Source organism: Lichenostomus cassidix, chromosome 3 (assembly GCF_008360975.1).
Source record: "Lichenostomus cassidix isolate B80296 chromosome 3, HeHo_3.0, whole genome shotgun sequence".
NCBI classification, from domain to species: Eukaryota; Metazoa; Chordata; class Aves; order Passeriformes; family Meliphagidae; genus Lichenostomus; species Lichenostomus cassidix.
Window position 1 is genome coordinate 88,831,661 of NC_139483.1, and position 17,198 is coordinate 88,848,858.

Sequence of the window (17,198 nt, forward strand, 5' to 3'; positions counted from 1 at the left end):
GTCAAAAGCCTGAGTCATAGTCTTATAATTTTCCACATTTATTTTTCTATATGATAAAGTTATTAAAAAAAATTAACAAGTGTACATGACACTTACTGGAGCTTCTCTCATATTCAGCAAAGAATGTGATGGAGGGAAGGTGCCCAGGCGCTTTTTGAAACCTTCTTCCACTGTCATTCCCCAGAATTGACTGTAGTTGTCAGCTTTCCATCTTCCTCACAGACAAAAAACAACCAAACAAAACCCAGGTTAGAGATAACACATTAACACATTGCTCATTTAAGAGTACAACCAGCAAAAACATCCAGAAATAAATTTTTGAAATTACATTTCAAAACTGTGCATTCATTATGCGTGAGGAAAAAATTACTACAGGCTCTTCCCCTGCAAATAAGTGCAGGAGGAAGCAACACAGCAGTATATGAAAAATGGTGATCTGGGGTCAGCATCACATCAGCCTGCAGGACAGGAGTGTGCAATACTTCAGAGCAGTACTGGAAAACAAGATGCCCAGTCAAAACATTACCACTCTCTTGAAGTTATACTCAAATTGTGCTCCAGCCCAGATTCCCACAGAGAATTAACATCCTCATGTAGTGACTTACAGTGCACCAGAAGAGAAATACTGTTGAACCCTGCAGAAAGCCCACCTGACACCTTCTACCCAAGATTTACACCCATAGTACTGTGAGAGAAAGGGCTCCCCATGGTTCTCTAAGTATTCCTTTGCAACTCCCAGGTGGACTCAACTCAGATCGCAGTGTTAACATGCAAGCTATATGCATAACAAAAAAAACCACCCTTGCAGCCATAAACATTTGAAACACACTGAAATTTATTGCTGGATAAGGGCTGAGTGAGAGGGGAGAGAATGGAAGTTTACCCATTCCTTTCTTGCTTGTATATGAAGAACAAGGAGGGGGATTCATGCATTTAAAACTCTATAATCTGCCAGTGATTTAGGAAAGTTTCACAAATGTACACTTACTGTCAAATTGCTGTAATGTATTTGGAGAAGGAAGGGATGGGGAGAACTTCACACCTCGTAATTTGCACATGCACACAATGATCAATACTGTGATGCATAACAAAACCTTAAAATAAAAGGCTTCTCACCCATAATCTCCAGAATTGATGTGCTGAATTAAGTCTTGGCGAACAAGGCATACGTCTGTTGTACATTTCCAGAGACTGTTGAAACACTTGCTGAAAGGACAAGAATATCATTGAGCAAAAAAAACAAATTGTCAAAGGAAAAATAAACAGCAGTATATAATAAAGAATTGTCAAAGGAAAAATATACAGCAGTAGAAGGCAGATGGAGGGGAAAAAAATTTTGAACAATATAATTGTAACATAGTGTTTATGAAAACATAATGTCATTTCTTCCTCCTTCACCACCTAATGAATTGGAAAAAGGTGGGAAGCTTTACAGCTTGCAGGAAAGGTCATATTTGAAAAGTTTTGCTTCCATCTTTTTGAGATCAAGTCTGGGGATATAAGGTTGATGCCGAATTCCTTTAAAAAAGCAAGATTTTAAGGAAGTTTTACTCTGGAAACCCAGGAAAGGGTTTTGTGGCCAAAGACACCTTGCTCCAAGGACTCTGTGCCAAAGTCAGCTGAGTGGGACCTCCAGCCCTCTTTGGCGCTGCTGGAGCCCTGGGACTCTAGTCCCTCCCGTGTAGGGCTGGTTTTTGGAGAGGCAAAGAGGGATGCAGCTCAGGCAGCCAACTGTCAGGGCTGAGAGTAAAGCTCTCCTACCTGCTCTTTCTGCTCCTGACCCAAGGCAGAAAAAGGAGTGCTTAAACAATTCACCCCTTTCCATATATATACATCTCCTTCCCTTAAAAAATAATGTAAGATTTCATTATTCACGCCAAAAAAAAACCAAAAAATGCAAGGATCCCATAAATTTTAATGATATTTGTTTGGTCTGCGTTCAGGTCAATGCCCAGATCTAGACTGAACCAATTTCAATTCAGGTTTGACTGAGTGGGAAGAGAATTAGGCCAGTGAAGAGATTTTAATAATCGAATATTCATATCTTGATTAGAAAGTCTAGTTTCCCTCTTGCAATTCTTCTAAGTTGACTATAATCTACTTCCACAAAACCTTAATACTTAGCACTACTTTTCCAGCCACTTTGATTTGATGTTTACATGTTTAACATGAATTTAAAGATGTTCTCTACCTTAATTCCTGTTTAGTGACATATGCTAGATAAAATTAAATTTGCTGTTCTCTGAAACATTACCAGGAATTGCAGTTGTCTTTAATTATTGCTCCTTCTCCGTAATATCGGCCATCTTTATAACAACCTGCCAACATAACATATAGATGTGTGAAAAAAAATTCTTCAAGTGAATTACTGAAAACTCTTGCTACTGTTGTACTAATTGGTTGTATTCAGTATACTTGAATTATTTAGTGGAAAGTCAGCAATATGTTTTCAGTTTCTTCAAAGTAATGCAGGCAGTTTAATATATTTTATTTTATAAACAAGTATGTTATTATTAATAGTAAATAAAATCAGCATCAGATTCAAAACACCCATGGAAAAATTACTATCTTACATGTAAATAAAAAAATATTCAAATAAAGTTGATTTCCAGTCATAAAAAGAAAATGTTTCTAATAAAAATTATTCTCTAATTGGCAATTAAAATAGATGCAAGTTTTTATAGGTATAGAACTAAAAAAATTAGTAAATATTCCAAACCTATTGTAATAATTTTTTTTCCTTGCCAGGTCAAATCCTCTTTGTAAAACAGACAGATTGATTACATTTCAAGGCATATGTATGTTTCACAAGCTCTCCAAAACCCAGTATAAAGCCTAAATTGAGTGATGATTTTTCCAAACAAATACATCCCTCCTATTTTTTAAAATTTTATAACACTTCATCGAGAAAAGATTCTGTATGTGTTTTAAGATCTTGCATATAAATTGTTTCATCAGTGCATTTGATTGTCAAAGCTCCAATAAAAGAACGATCCAGAACACCTGCACAGGGGGTTGGATTCAGTCAATAACATTGTACATTTATCACATGGGCCTGTGTTTTCCAGCCTGTTCTCACAGGTGGGCCTACAAAGATCATGTTCCTTCCCCTGCTGAGAGGCCTTGGCCTCCTTTTCCCTCCATTTTCAAGAAGCTTTAACATAGTGTTGACCTGCCAATTTGCACGATATCACGCTTTCTTCCCCACCACGAGTGTGAGGAAGGCCATTCCCCTCTCACAGCCAGGGCTGCAGTTTGTCTGCCCAGACACACACACACAGCTAGGCCTCAGTTGTCTGCACCTCCTTCATTTCCAGGACAGAAATATGCACTCTAAGCCCTACAAAAATTCACAAGGTGCAGAAATGAAGTAGAGGTGACGTATTAACTACAAGTGCCCTTCTTTCCCTGTTGCTCGTTCGGCAGGCTATGGGACATAGCACAGGTCAAATAAATCTCATCGAGGCAGTCTGAGGCCCAAAGGTCTGCTCTAATCCAGCTACAGCTAAAATCTGAGGTATTTTTCAGAGACTATCAAAGCAAATTACCAAAGTGCCACAGTTTGTCGCAATATGTCACAGACAGTAGCTGGAAGGAGGATTAAGCAATATATTTCAAAAATACCAAGGGAAGGAAGCATTGATGCAGAATTTGAGCAATGGGATGGAGCTTCACAGAAGCTCTGCTGGCAGGGCTCACTGCCTGTGCCCAACATAAAATGCAAACCCAGACTGACACAGAACCAGCTTTTTAATGATGTATGCTTAGGGAATTGAAGATTAACACTACAGTTTGTTTAGCCTAGCCAAATAAATATTTAGAGGTCCAAGAGTACTGCCTTAGACATCAGAGAGACAACACAGATATGTAAGCTAAAAGACACATGAGAACACAGCGAGGTTGTCTGTCTCTGAATGTATTAGGTTGGAATATTAAGACATTAGATGGGAAATTAATTAATTTCAAGATGGCTTGATGACTTTGTGAATGGGATTTTAGGATGTGAAAATCATCACTGGAATGAAGAGCATTGGACACATGGAGACTTCCTTCTCTGTCCCATATTCTTATACCCTAAATGGGTCTTATTTCATCTGCCTCCAGCATTGGTGTGAGTACTTCTGTCAGTGAAATGTCTTCAGGTTTACTCCCTTTTAGGTCAGATCATGACTGTCATGTAAAAGCAATTAGCAAACTCACTGGATGTCACTTTTACACCACCAACAGGGTGAGACCCAGTGTGTGGATTTTGACCGCGCTTTTTGTACCATCAGAATAATTGAAACAAAGAGATAAAATAAACAATAAATACAGTCCAGAGATTAAACCCAAAAAGTTCTCCTAATGACAAAAATTAAAATTTTTACTACTAATAAAAAGATCCCAAACTTCAATTTGGTATCTAAGGCAGTTTCTTCTGAAACTAAACATGAAAGTCATTGAAACATACTGAATATTGGGTTTATAAAGGCAAACTCAAAGCAGTTCCACATAGTTAAATCAATACTGACCCCTAGCATGGTGCACACCTATGGAAGAAGCTACAGTGTATCTTGTTGCTGCCGTATGCCAAGATAGTGAGTATGTGGGGATCCAGGAATAAACCACTGAGAAGTTTTATTGATGTACATTCCAGCATATGTAAAACACTTCAGTTTATTGGTTTATTTAAAGAAATATGACTCAGGAAGCTCTGACAGCAAAACCTCTGGCAACCAAAGATCAAGATCTTCCTGGTAAAAAGTACTTTGGCATATGAGATCTTCAAGTGCTTAAATAATTCTTAGCCTAAGGCAGAAGTGTAGTCTCAGCTGCTAAAAGTCAACTAACATATTTATGTCATTTCTAAATATGCTTCCTAGTTTGCTTAATCTTCAGGCATTCAGTCCTATTTTTTTTCTTCTTTTTTTCATTCCAATTCCTCAGGCACATCTGTTCTAGAAAAATTCTTTATCATTAGTTTTGTTTATTGCTTCCCCCCACCCCACACACACACTTTATTTTGGCTTTATTATACTTCTTTTACCCTCTAAATTACTTACATAATGAATATCCAATAAAGAGATTTTTAAAAATTGTGGACTTCCCATCACTTTAAATTCAGTATTTTTTATGAGATTACATAGTAAAAAATAGTATAAGATCATCTATAAGACAAGTAAAAGTACTTGAATGGAGTAAATATCATTTCTAACTCTGGCAAGTATGTTAGGAGTTACAAAACAGTGAACACAAATGCAAAAAATTGGATTAAGAAAGCAGTAAAAATATTACCCTTCACCTATTGCCTTATCTAAACTTTCTGTTACACTTCTACCTTTTAGAGGTAGACTTGTGACAGTGTCCACGTGGCAAACTGCTGCAGGTTTGTCATGATTCAATTCCATGAGACCATTTGCCAAAGTAGACTCACAAGCTGTCAGCAATGGAGCAGAAATGCAACTACATATTTTAGTGGAGCTTGCCACAAAAACCCCATGTTGACCCCATGTTGAAATTAATTTACACCACTGCACCAAATAAATGAGATAAATGTCTATTTACATAGAATCCTAGAACACTTTTTTAGATGGTTAGAAACACTTTGGAAAATCAAATTTGTTTTGCAGCATTTCTGTCACTCCCACTTATCAGATTTTGGCTACATGCCTAAGAGCACAACCTCCCAAAGAGCTAGTGTTCTGAGTGCTGAAATGCAGGCAGCAAGGTTATTGCAAAAAGACAGGTTATTTTAAAAAGGCTGATTCTAGGCTTTTGAAACTTTGGTATATTCTCTACATTTTCAGCCAGATTTGGTCTACTGACAGAAGCTACATAGTCTTAAAATCCGCAATAACAAATTTTGCTCACCAGCAGAGATTTGGCCTATCCATGAGCTGAGAGAGGCCCAGCTGTTTGCAGAATTTTTTTTTGAATCTCTAGTACTAAAAATAATTAAGACTTAGTTTAGAGTAGTCATGGAGGGACTTTGACTGCAAACTAGCTAGTAAGAAACTAAAATATGCCAGAAATCCTTGTTCTAAATGCATGCCTTCACCTACTCCCTGTTGTAAGCATATCCCTTCGTTTAGTCCCGCACCTGAGCTGTCACCAGAAAAATAGTGTCCCACAGGAAAGCTATGATGCATCAAAACCATTGGCAGAAGACCTCAGGACAGTATCATTCAGGATAACTCTCAGTTTTGTTGATGATTTGTTTGTACTGATGGATACAAATATTAAGAGTTTGCTATTCATGTCATGTTAATCTGTGAAACCCTATCGAAATTGTTGAGATTACACTAATTTTGATGCAATGAGGTTATTCTCTGAGAAGTTTTAAGTAAACCAGAGGTTCTGTCCAAGAGAAGTACAATCAAATCAATGATAATACCCTGGTGACAAAGAAATAAAAAGTGTAATTCTTTCTCCAGTTTCATACTCAGCATCTCTGTCCACTATGTCTTTAGTCACATTTTCAGAATATATACACTCTAAAGATTAATCAATAGTTCTTCTTGTATGCATATTTTCATCGTGACATGCTAAAGCAAATAGAGCATTTTCTCTCTACTTACCCCATGCTGGAGGTGGCCAAGGCTCCTCTGACCTGGTGGGCTCGGCAGGGTGGTTGCAGACATCCCAGTAGTCAGCACAGCAGTCCACAGGCCCAGGAGAACCTGAGGTACAGTACTGGTCACAGTAACATATAGCTGCTCTGGAGGCAATGTTGAAACTGCAGTCATCATCTCTTCCTGTGCAACAGCCTCTTATCCCGCAGGACCTTCCCTGATACAGACTCCTTTTAATCCTGTTCCACTTAGCAGAACCACTGTCTTCTACGGAGAAAAGTCCTCGGGGGAAATTTCTTCTAGAATCAAGCTGCTTTACCACTGAAACTTCACTTGCAAGGCAATATAAGAGCAATATGTGAATTTTGTGCCACATTCTTGTGCCTCTAGAAGCCTTTTTTGAGGCTTGTTTTCCTTCACTTTATCAGCAAATACTCATTTATTCTAGATGTAGTACCTCCAGTTAGCAATCAGAAAGAAATCTGAACAGAAAGCTGGAGACTACCGTTTTCTAGGAAGCCTCTGTATGTGTTAATTATTAGTCAGATATGTTGTAAACTGATTTATTTGCCCACAATACAGAGGTACTGGAAACAGATCCACAGTTATGCATTTACCATTATGAAACTTTGGGTGCATTCTCTTACAAATGAGAAAGTTTACAGTAAAGTTTCAGAATATACAAAATATATGTGATCCAATATTTTTGTTCAATACTTCAAACTTCTAAAATTAAAATTATGTGAGGAATGAGTACATGATGTCGAAGGAAGCTCTCTTTCTTTTCAGGTACCTATAACCAACATGTTCTCTATAGGATTAGAAAACCTTTAACATTTAGATTGTATTTCATCTACATTTTCCTTTCTGATAAGCAGGGTTACATCATTGCAATAAATTTATCCTATATCCCCCATTTCAATTTCATTTCCAGTGATCTAGCTTAGCCTTATAAAGTTCCCTTTTTTCACTTGTTTTTCTATGGGCAAATTCAGAAAAAAATCAAATGGTGTTCAGTATAAACTATTACCCAAAGGTGTTCTTTTAAGGTTTGCATTTCTGTAGTAAAAATTAACTTGGCAATCATTCTAAATAACATAATAAATTCCCACTAATAAGTGCTCATTCTTATTTTAAAAGGAAATGGCTGTATTAATAAAACCACAAAGAAAACCAGAGCAGATGTGAAGGATAAGTCTAACAGCCCTTGCTACCTGATCTCTAATCTCCAGGCTTTTGAAGAGCGGGCCTAAAAAAATATATGTGGTACTGTTGCCACAACTTAAAAGATTCAGAAAAAAGTACCAAAGAACTTTGAAGTTCCTACAGAGATAGCACATAAGGCTAAATTGGAAAAAAGAAACCAAAAACAACCCACCCACAGTTTCAAATCTGAATAAGACAATTTAAGTCTCCAAAGCTGAACAAGCACAGGTAAAAAACACTCATTCTTCTGTCTCCATTTCTTGGTAAGTGAAAGGAACCTGGAGAAGTTGATGGTGGGCTGTTTTCTAGGGAATGAAGGGGATTTTTCCCTTTGTGACTTCAGCTGGGTTACTTGAGAAGGCATAGCATCAAAGGGCAGCTACTTTTGAAAGCACAGCTGGTGTGGATGCATTGCCATGAATGGCAGAGACATTAAGAAGAAATGTGTGTGTATGTTTGTATCTATGGGCTCATAATCTAAAAGTTGAAGTCTTCAATACAATTTCTTGCCATCAGTGCTTTTACTGAACCTGCCTCCCACACTGTCCTTGTCACAACTAAGGAGCTGCAGAGGAGGGAAAATTACATCTGACCACACAATTTTTATTTTGCTTTCTTGCAGGCAATCTTCTGTGTGCAAAATAACAGAAAGGCCAAGGTCAGCAACAGGAAATCACTGCCCATCACGTTCATAGAACATAAATCTTAGCCTTCAAATTTGCTCTGCTTTTTTTTTTATTATTGTTTTGTTCATAACAAAGAAATCTGGACAACCTTAATTCTGTCAATGACTGCTATAAAGCAACAAATATAACATAAGGGAAATGAGGAAGGACATGTTCGTGGAAACAGTGAAGTGCTCTCTGGAAATTATAATTCATTTATTTTTCTTATGTCTGTGCAACTCTGTCAGCTCCAAGAGAAGGACTTGCACTGACATTAGCAACATCCAAATCTCCTTTGTATTACAAATCTTCAGAAATACTTTTACTGAGTTATCTCCTTGCTCTGGAAGCATAAGAAAAAATAAAAGCTATCATATTTGGTAAATGTCTGCCAGTCAGATCAAGTGAACAGGCATACCTCTTTTCAACTTTAAAGACTTGATGATAAACCAGAGACAAGAAATTTGTTTGGAAATCACTTCAGCTCATTTACACAGGAGAGAGATTTCTTTTAAAGGAGCACAAAAATCAACTTGTGCTTCTAAGCACCTTTGTTTTGCAACAAACTTGATATAACCCATTTTCCCACTTGATGGCTTGTGTTCAAACCTTAAAAAGCCCACAAAACTATTCCATTGTGATTCAGCAAATACATTTTTTTAAGTATTTTCCTCTGTAAGACAAGCAACTCTGTCTTCACTGTGTGAAAGCGTGCACTGACTTATATGTAACAATTTAGAAAAAGCTGGACGTGATCCTTTTTCTCTACTGAAGATTAGCCTATTCTAAGCATAACAGCTCTCCCAAGATTTTGAGCTAGGGTCCTAGTTATATAGGCAACACAGCTAAGTGAAAAAGTATCTGTCTAGTCCCTCTTTCAGCAGTCCTTGATGTCTACCCTCAGGCTTCAGAAAATATCACACATTTGACATAATTTCACATATTAATACCACCAAATGATTGCTGGAGTAACAAATTAAAAAAAAAAAAAGACATTAAAATGTCCAAGAATCTCTTTAAAGCTGGAATAGAGTTATTCCACAACCTTTCTTTAAAAAGTCATCCTAATTTGTCTGACTGAGGCTACTGAGCATCATAAAAATCTCATCACCTCCAGTGAAGCATAGATAGCAGTGGCTGGCAAGACTCTGGGTGCTGAAGGTTACTCCCAGGATGGACAGCAGAGCCCACCCATCAGACAAGTGTGACTCCTTTTCTTCTGGCTGCTGCAAGCAGACTGGAGTCAAGCCTTGAGCAGGGGCAATCACAGTACTACTACCTTATGCCAGGAAAGTGAAGGGACACTCAGCCAGTTCAGGAAGAAACCACAGTGCCAGACCCCAAATCAGTCATTTGCCAGGAGGCACAACCCAATGCATCAGAGAATCCAAGTAATTGCTAATCTCCAGTTTAAACTCTGTAATGGTATAGTCCATCCCTTTCACTGAATTCAAATGGTAATTTAACTGGTGACTCCTGGCATAGAATGCATCATTGATTTATAATGGCCACAATACTTTATACTTACTACTCTTTATTATTCATGGTTGCAATGCAGTAGAAGTTTTCAAAGCAACACTACTTCAACAAAAGTATTATCCCACAATGTACTCTCTCCCCTGTACTAACAGCAGAATAGGATTCATCCTCCCAAATTGTGAATGAGTAGCTCCTAGATGTGTTTATGTAGAGACAAGCTGTGTGTTAAAATGATTTTCTCACTGTCAATTTGCTGTTTGTATGTCTGAAGCAGGCATAGGAATGGGGGTGCCTTCACCCTGTTTGGCAAGAGCTTGGCAGCTCACTGCTGTGGGCTGTGGTAGCAAGAAGTGCCACTTTTAATTCAAAATTTCAGGGCTCAACTATCAACTTCTCAACTCTTATGAAGCTAAGCCAAGTTATATGTAACTCAGAATAATGGTCTCTTGTGTGACAATTTTTGTCAGATGTCAGAGTCCTGTCACAGTGTGACACAGTCTCTGGGACCAGTTTTCCCAATTCATCTGATATTTGAACCAACAGATTTAGGGCTGGAGGTAGAGGAAGAGCAACTGACCCAATTTGCACATGCCAAAGAAATCCCTTTCCTCACACACAGAGATTCACACACACAAATGCCCAAGAATTCAGAGTCAACAACAGCAAGTGAAAGGAAATTACTTTATAGGTGTTACATATATATTACATAGTATATTATTATTATTATTTGGTTGCTAGAGCCTCACAGCCTTTTCATTCAACCCGCCACAGTAATTGATCATGCATGTTTCCCACCCCAGCTGCATCACTTGGTCAATCTCAAGGAAGCAGGTGACATCTCATTCTTCTTGCCAGCCATGCTCCTTGCACTGTGCCAAGATCAGCCCACTCTGGGCTCAGCCCCATGAAGCCTGTGAAGAGTGGGAGTTGCTGTGCATGAACCAGCACAGTGCCCATGCAATCATACAGTTGCAAGTGCTCTCCTGAATGGGGTTTCACTAGGACTTACAGAGCAGGTAGCAGCAGCCATTGTGGCTCATACCTGAACAGGTAACCTCTCAAGAAACACAATCAGGCATGGAAATTTTGGCAGTGACCCCAGTATAGGATGGACCACATGCCAGGTTTGTTATGTTGTCAGTGCTGACTATTGTGAAATTTAACCTGAGCATGGCCATGTTTACTGTGAGCTTGCCAATCCCAAACCTCATCGACCAGTTAGAGGTGAAGGAGACAAGGATTATACTGTATTTCATTGTCAGTATGAGCTCTCAGAATGTATTGTGCTGGTATGCAAGGAAGTTATGCACATACTGGTGTTCATCTCAATTGTGTCCTTTCTGATTTCACAAGTGAATCTTAGAATCATGGAATCATTAATGTTGGAAAAGACTGTAGCAATGTGATTTTCAGATTTCCATGGGGCTTTCCTTTGTTCCTCTGCTCTGTATGTTATTGGTTCATTTTGAAATATGCATCCTGCTGTATCCGAAATCTATTGGTGTGTTCCCTTGTCTGTCTTGCCTTAAGACCTCCCGGGACTGGCTCTGGGAGAGCCAGCCCTGCCCCCTTCCTTTCCCTTAGAAGCCGATGCCTGTGTCAGCTCGTAGTCTCCATCTTCAAGCTGTCAGCCCCTCTGATCTACCCCCACTTTCCTTCTCCACTTTCCTCCCCCGCAACCCTCACCTAAGGACCCCAAATAAACCTCCCTGGCAGAATGGAGATGGCTCCAGTTCGTTCTTTTGTCTTACTTTGTTTCCTGCTGAATTTCTGTGACCGGAGACCCACGCCACGCTGAGCGCACCCCGGGAGCCGCCCGCCCTGGACTCGGTGGAGATACGCGCCCCAGGGACCTGGTTTTGGGGGGCTTCCAGCTCCTGCCGTCCCCCCGCAGGGAGTAACATCAAAAGACATTTAAGATCACCAAGTCTGCCACTGTTCTCCAGTAACCTACATCCCTGAGTGCCACATCCACACACCTATTGAACAGCTCCAAGGATGGTGAATCCACTTACCTCAGCAGCCTATTTCAATGCCTGACCATCTTTTCAGTGAACAAATGTTTTCCTAATATCCAGTCCAAACCTCCCCTGATGCAACTTGAGGCCATTCCTCCTCATCCTATCACTACTTAGAAGGGCAGACTGCTCCCCACTTGGCTACAACCTCCTTTCATGTATTTGTAGAGAGTGATAAAGTCTCCCCTGAGCCTCCTTTTCTCCAGACTAAACAACCCCAGCTCCCTCACCTGCTCCTTGTAAGTCTGTATCTTAATCCTCTTAACAGGTTGATCCTCAGTGTTGCTGAGTTGCCACTTTCTGATTCTCTGCTTTCAAGGATTTTTTATAACTTAAGGTACAGATTTTTTTTCATTTTCTATCCCTGAATTGCTACTTTTACCATCGTAATAAAATTGTTCGCTCTGTGCTTTCACTTTTCTCATTTTGCATAGCTTTAGCTTGTGAACTTCCTGAAATTTAAGCAATTTTCTCCTTAAAACAGAGTCAAGACCACACAGCTATGGCATACAAAACCAGGCTTTGGATGCCAGCCAGTTCAACCCTGGAGCCAAGGGCTGTCTTTATGCTGATTCAGCACCCAGATTTTCTCAAGTATGTCACTGTCCAAATACATCCCTTGGACTGGACACCTTTCCCTTCTGCCCAAGTGGTCAGAAGGGAACTTTAACAAGTCATTTTCTTGATAGTTTGAGTTGTAGCACATAGCAACAAGAGAAATATCACAAGCATGCACAGGGTGGGATGAACATGACCTATCAGACTGCAAGAGAAGTTGAGGCAAAAAGAGGATAAGTCCTCACTAAACATAGGCAGTCATTGTGGTCTCGATGAGAATGTGTATTTTACCAGAAAATAATTACTAAAATCAGAGTAAAGGCATCAGAACCTGGACTAAATATATTACACTACTGAAGAAGCAGCATCCATTAATTTTCTAGTATTACAGAGAAAACAATATCTTTCACGTTGTTCTGCTCTTTATAATCTCTCCTTAAAGACATTTTTTTTCTCTTAATACTTTTTCCATTGGTTTCCCAGGATAAACTTTCTAGACTGTAATTGCCAATATAATCTCATTTTTCATTCATAGACGGAAGGTGTTTGAACAGAGAGGGAAACTGTTTTTAAAGTATGCACTGATCAACAAACTCACAAACCCAGAGGTCAACAAAAGGATTTCTCCTTTGTCATTCTTCTAACCCCAGAAGCTTTTTCTCTTGCTGCTGTTCCTTTCACCTTTGGGCTTCAGTTTATCTCATGGGTTAATTTAAACCTAAACCTAAACCACGTGAACAATTCTCCTGGCTAGAAATGTTAGAATGGATTTGGGCTCTACAAAAATGAAATTCTGGAGGAAAAATATTTGGGATTGGAACAAATTCAGAACAAAACAAATGCCTTTAAAAAAATGGGCAGGAAACCAGACTAAGACTTTTGAGGATCACGCAGATGACACATGGCTTTAAATACGAATTTTGCCCACTTCAGTGCTTTACTGAAAACAGGAAATACTATTAGGTCCTTGGTGGATAGATCTATTAGAGCTTCTACAGTATTTTTAACACATTTATAGATGTGTTTATATGTATGAATTTTTATCTATATTTTAAAGTTTTCTAAATTTTTTTGTTCTGTTTATGTGTGTTGATTTCTCTCCCCACAAACTCTCTCTTGAACTCAAATGATTTTCTTTTCCATCACCTGGCTAATAGGTATGCCATTCACAGGGTCTATACAGTTAACTTCTGTTATTTTTCCATTGAGAAAGAAACTAATACAAAAACCCCCACCCTTAAAAGTGTATCAAACTTTTCACAATATTCTGAAAAATTAATATATTATCTATAGAGAGAGACTCGCTGGTTGCTGACCTTTTCTTCTGTTTTTACAGCTCCAGAGTCCAGCTTAAAAGCAGGCTGAGTTGAAGTACATCAGGTCCAATAGGGCAAGCGGCTGAGTAGCCTATGGACTATTCCATTTAAGCTGGTTTTAATTTTAATGTTTTAACTTACAATAATATTTCATAAAATAGTTCATCACATTAATTTTAATTAAAACAGCAGGGAGTCTCATTAAAATATCAGTCTTAATCAAAACGTATCAGGAGAGAAAATGCTCTTGCACTCTAGGACAGGGCTGCAATGCAAAGGTCCTGAGCATGTTGTCGGAGTCACATGTGGGATGCCTTGCGGTTCAAAGGACCAAGAGATTGGTGAGAACTCAATTAACTCATGCAAGCATGGACAATCAGCTTCCTTAGACTTTCATAATATGTTTATGTGTTTTTGGAAGCAAAATATTTAAGATCCAGGCTTGGACAACATCACGTGGAAGCAGCAGAAGATCAAAAACGTAGCAGCATAAACTGGAAAGTGGCGTTTCTTCCCAGTGTGCCAAGAGTGAAGACAGTAATTCTGCCTGCATTCAGCACCTGGCACAGTCAAAAGGGCCATGAATCTTGCATGGCAGGGAAAATCTCTGTGCCTTCTCCCTGCTGACTGCTGTGGGTGCTGACGCAATCATGAATAATCTCTGGACTAATTCACAAAATACAATTGTCTGTGTGATGGCAAAATGTGACCATGATTAAGCTCTCAAGAGCCTAAGTAATGCTGGCATTTGTTCTCAGCTATTTGAAACCCGTGGAGACAGATTTACAGGAGTAAAAACAAGAATCACAAAAAAACCTTCGCAACAAAAATACAGCTTTATTTAATTTCAACATTTATATTATTTCTAAAGAAAATACGCCGTGTTATATTGGGCATCTCTTAAACCAGTAAGCACTTGAAGAAATGGCATATTCATGTGTGTATCTCTGGGGTTAATTATGCTAGTACATAAGATTATCTCTTGAAAGAATATTTGATTGTTATTACTGCCTTGCAACTAGCATTCTGGAAGCAATTCTTTTTTTTTAAATGGTGCTTTAAATAACACTGGTGTTGTAGATTCCTTCTCAGTATAGATACAGGCTTCAAAACAGTTTTTGCTCTTGATCCTAATTTGGGGCTGCAAAAGAAGGATTTTTGCATGAACACAATTTATCAAAAATACAGATTAGTAAAATGCATTACACACTCTGAAGTCACTTAGCTTTCCTAATTTATACAACTTAATGATCTGGCTAACAAATAGAATTCATAGTCTCACAGAAAAAAACCCAACCTTAATGATATTTTCAGTCACCACCTTTGTGCTATAGCTGTGGGAGAAGTTGAGAGCTGGCAGACCAGATTTATCATGTGAGAAGCTTGCCCGTCTATGCAGCAGCCTGAGGCAAACTGCTTTCAGGACTTAAATCTTCACAGAGCTGTAAATGTTCAAACTCAAACTAAATCTCTCTCCCTGAAATTTAGGCCCATTTATTTTCCTCCTACTCTCAGGAAAGATGGAAAAGTGACTAATATCCCTTTATAATAGTCCATTATGAAGAGACAGAAACTGCTGTGCCTCTACTCTGTCCTTATTTCTTATCTTCTGTGTTAAGACACTGAAGTCTTTACATCTTTTCTCAATCTTCCTTTTGTTAGCCGCATCCTATGCCACTGATTTTGCACTGATACTGAAAAGAAATGAGTAATTATCTTCACCATATTACAAGCATTCCTTTCAACATCTCCCTGAAATGCCATTTTGCATAAGAGCATCACCTCTTCTACTCAGACTCAGTTTGTTCTCCCCAATAATCCTCACTTTCTTATCTGGAGTATTATTGTCATCCCTTTTCTGTCTGTACCCTTCATATTTCTTTGTATTTTTCTTCAATTAATTGTATCATATTTGTTTCAAGCCATTCTTTTAATGTAAGTGAATTTTTCAATTAAAATCTTGGCTTCCATGCTGCTTGCAAGTCTTCCCAAATGGGCATTACCTGTAAATTAGGTAAGTCTATTGTCCATGTCATTGAGAAAGTAATTAATGGCAAAGTTTTATAGTGCTAGAGCTAGGAGACAGCATTCTGGAAGTCTGTGAGATGTTCTTCCACTTTGGCAGCAAATAACTGTTCTCAGTGTCCTGCTTTCCAATCAGCTACGTATCTACCACATGTGAATTTAATTTAGTCCGTATCTGCTTTGCTTGCTTATGGATGTTGTGTGGGACTGTGTGAAGATACTTTGTATAAAACACATCCTTATATCTGCTTTGCTGTCACAGAAGGAAATGAGATCAACTTGATAGGATTTGTTTCTGACGTGTCCCTGTGCAAATAATCTTATCTTCTTACCATTCTCCAGATGACTACAAATGTGTTGTTTAATACTTTGTTCCAGTGTCTTGGAAATGCTGTTAGGATTGAATTTTCTGTAATTCTTTAGATTTTCCTTTTCTCTTTACTTAGATGGAACATTGTGTTTGCCTTTCTCCAGTTTTCTGGGAATTTACTCATCCTGCTAATCACTAGTGTTTGAGAAATTGCTTAGATTAAGTACTTTAAGGGTAAATTTCATTAGGCTTTTCCATTCTGAATACTCCAATTTACCTTAGTATTCCCTCGGGTGTTGTTTTCCCTTTCTCTCCATGAACCTACTCTCAAATTCTTAATAATTATTGAAATAAACTTTTAGTCATAATTAATCTCTTTTCTTGTGAAGGCTGAAACAAGGAAAGGAATAAAAAAGTCCTTGAACTTTGCAGCCTTTTCAGGATCACCTGTTTTCTGACCTCTCTTACTAAGTACTACATTAAATCAGCTCTCAAGCATAGCACATTATTTGCAATTTGGTATTGTTTAACTCTAGCAAACCATTCATTTTAATGGCACTATGTAGTTATGTGCACAAGTATTAAAAAAATCATCTTATTTCCCTGACATCCCTTCACAGTCTCATTCCAGACTAAACCTCAATTTCTTCCAACTGTTTGATTGCATCCCTCTTAAAATTAATTCTATGGTGACTTTATTCTGTCATGCTAAGAATTGGAATTATTCTGCGTTGGTAATTATTCATAGAAAATCATTCGCTTAATGTAGCCATCTTATTATCCATACACTGAATTGTGTGCTTAAAGTATTCTATCGCCTTTTTAAATAAAAGGTTAAAAATTTGATGAAGTAACACCAAAGTAGTTACATATTGAAATTGTGACTGTAATCAAGTTAGAAAAAATAGTGATACTCACCGTCATGTCTAAACAGAACCTTTTTCATTGGAAACCTATAGAAAAATGAAAATAAAAGGTGAAAACAAAGTAAAGAGAAAAATAAAAACTGCAATATGTTATGCAGAAACAGTCGTAAAAACTGGTGGACAACTTCATATAGCACTTTGTCT

The 17,198-nt window shown here is 38.2% G+C and overlaps 2 protein-coding genes across 7 annotated transcripts in view; both read right to left on the reverse strand.

The window, feature by feature from the left end:
* Nucleotides 1-7,046, reverse strand: part of TINAG (tubulointerstitial nephritis antigen) — a 39,480-nt gene extending 32,434 nt beyond the window's left edge. Inside the window, exons 1-4 of the mRNA XM_085056628.1 lie at nucleotides 6,558-7,046; nucleotides 2,255-2,318; nucleotides 1,117-1,206; nucleotides 97-211 (exon numbers count right to left, since the gene is read on the reverse strand). Coding sequence (XP_084912754.1) covers nucleotides 97-211; nucleotides 1,117-1,206; nucleotides 2,255-2,318; nucleotides 6,558-6,927 — 639 coding nt within the window. The 5' untranslated portion in view covers nucleotides 6,928-7,046. The remainder of the gene's footprint in view (nucleotides 1-96; nucleotides 212-1,116; nucleotides 1,207-2,254; nucleotides 2,319-6,557) is intronic.
* A 7,564-nt stretch (nucleotides 7,047-14,610) lies between these two features.
* The window catches only part of MLIP (muscular LMNA interacting protein), a 101,839-nt gene continuing 99,251 nt past the window's right edge, over nucleotides 14,611-17,198 (reverse strand). For all 6 annotated transcript variants that reach the window (XM_085056643.1, XM_085056641.1, XM_085056645.1 and 3 more), the window contains 2 exons: nucleotides 17,047-17,081; nucleotides 14,611-14,934 (listed from right to left, as the gene is read on the reverse strand). In XM_085056643.1, the coding sequence (XP_084912769.1) occupies nucleotides 17,055-17,081 (27 nt within the window). In that variant the 3' untranslated portion in view covers nucleotides 14,611-14,934; nucleotides 17,047-17,054. The remainder of the gene's footprint in view (nucleotides 14,935-17,046; nucleotides 17,082-17,198) is intronic.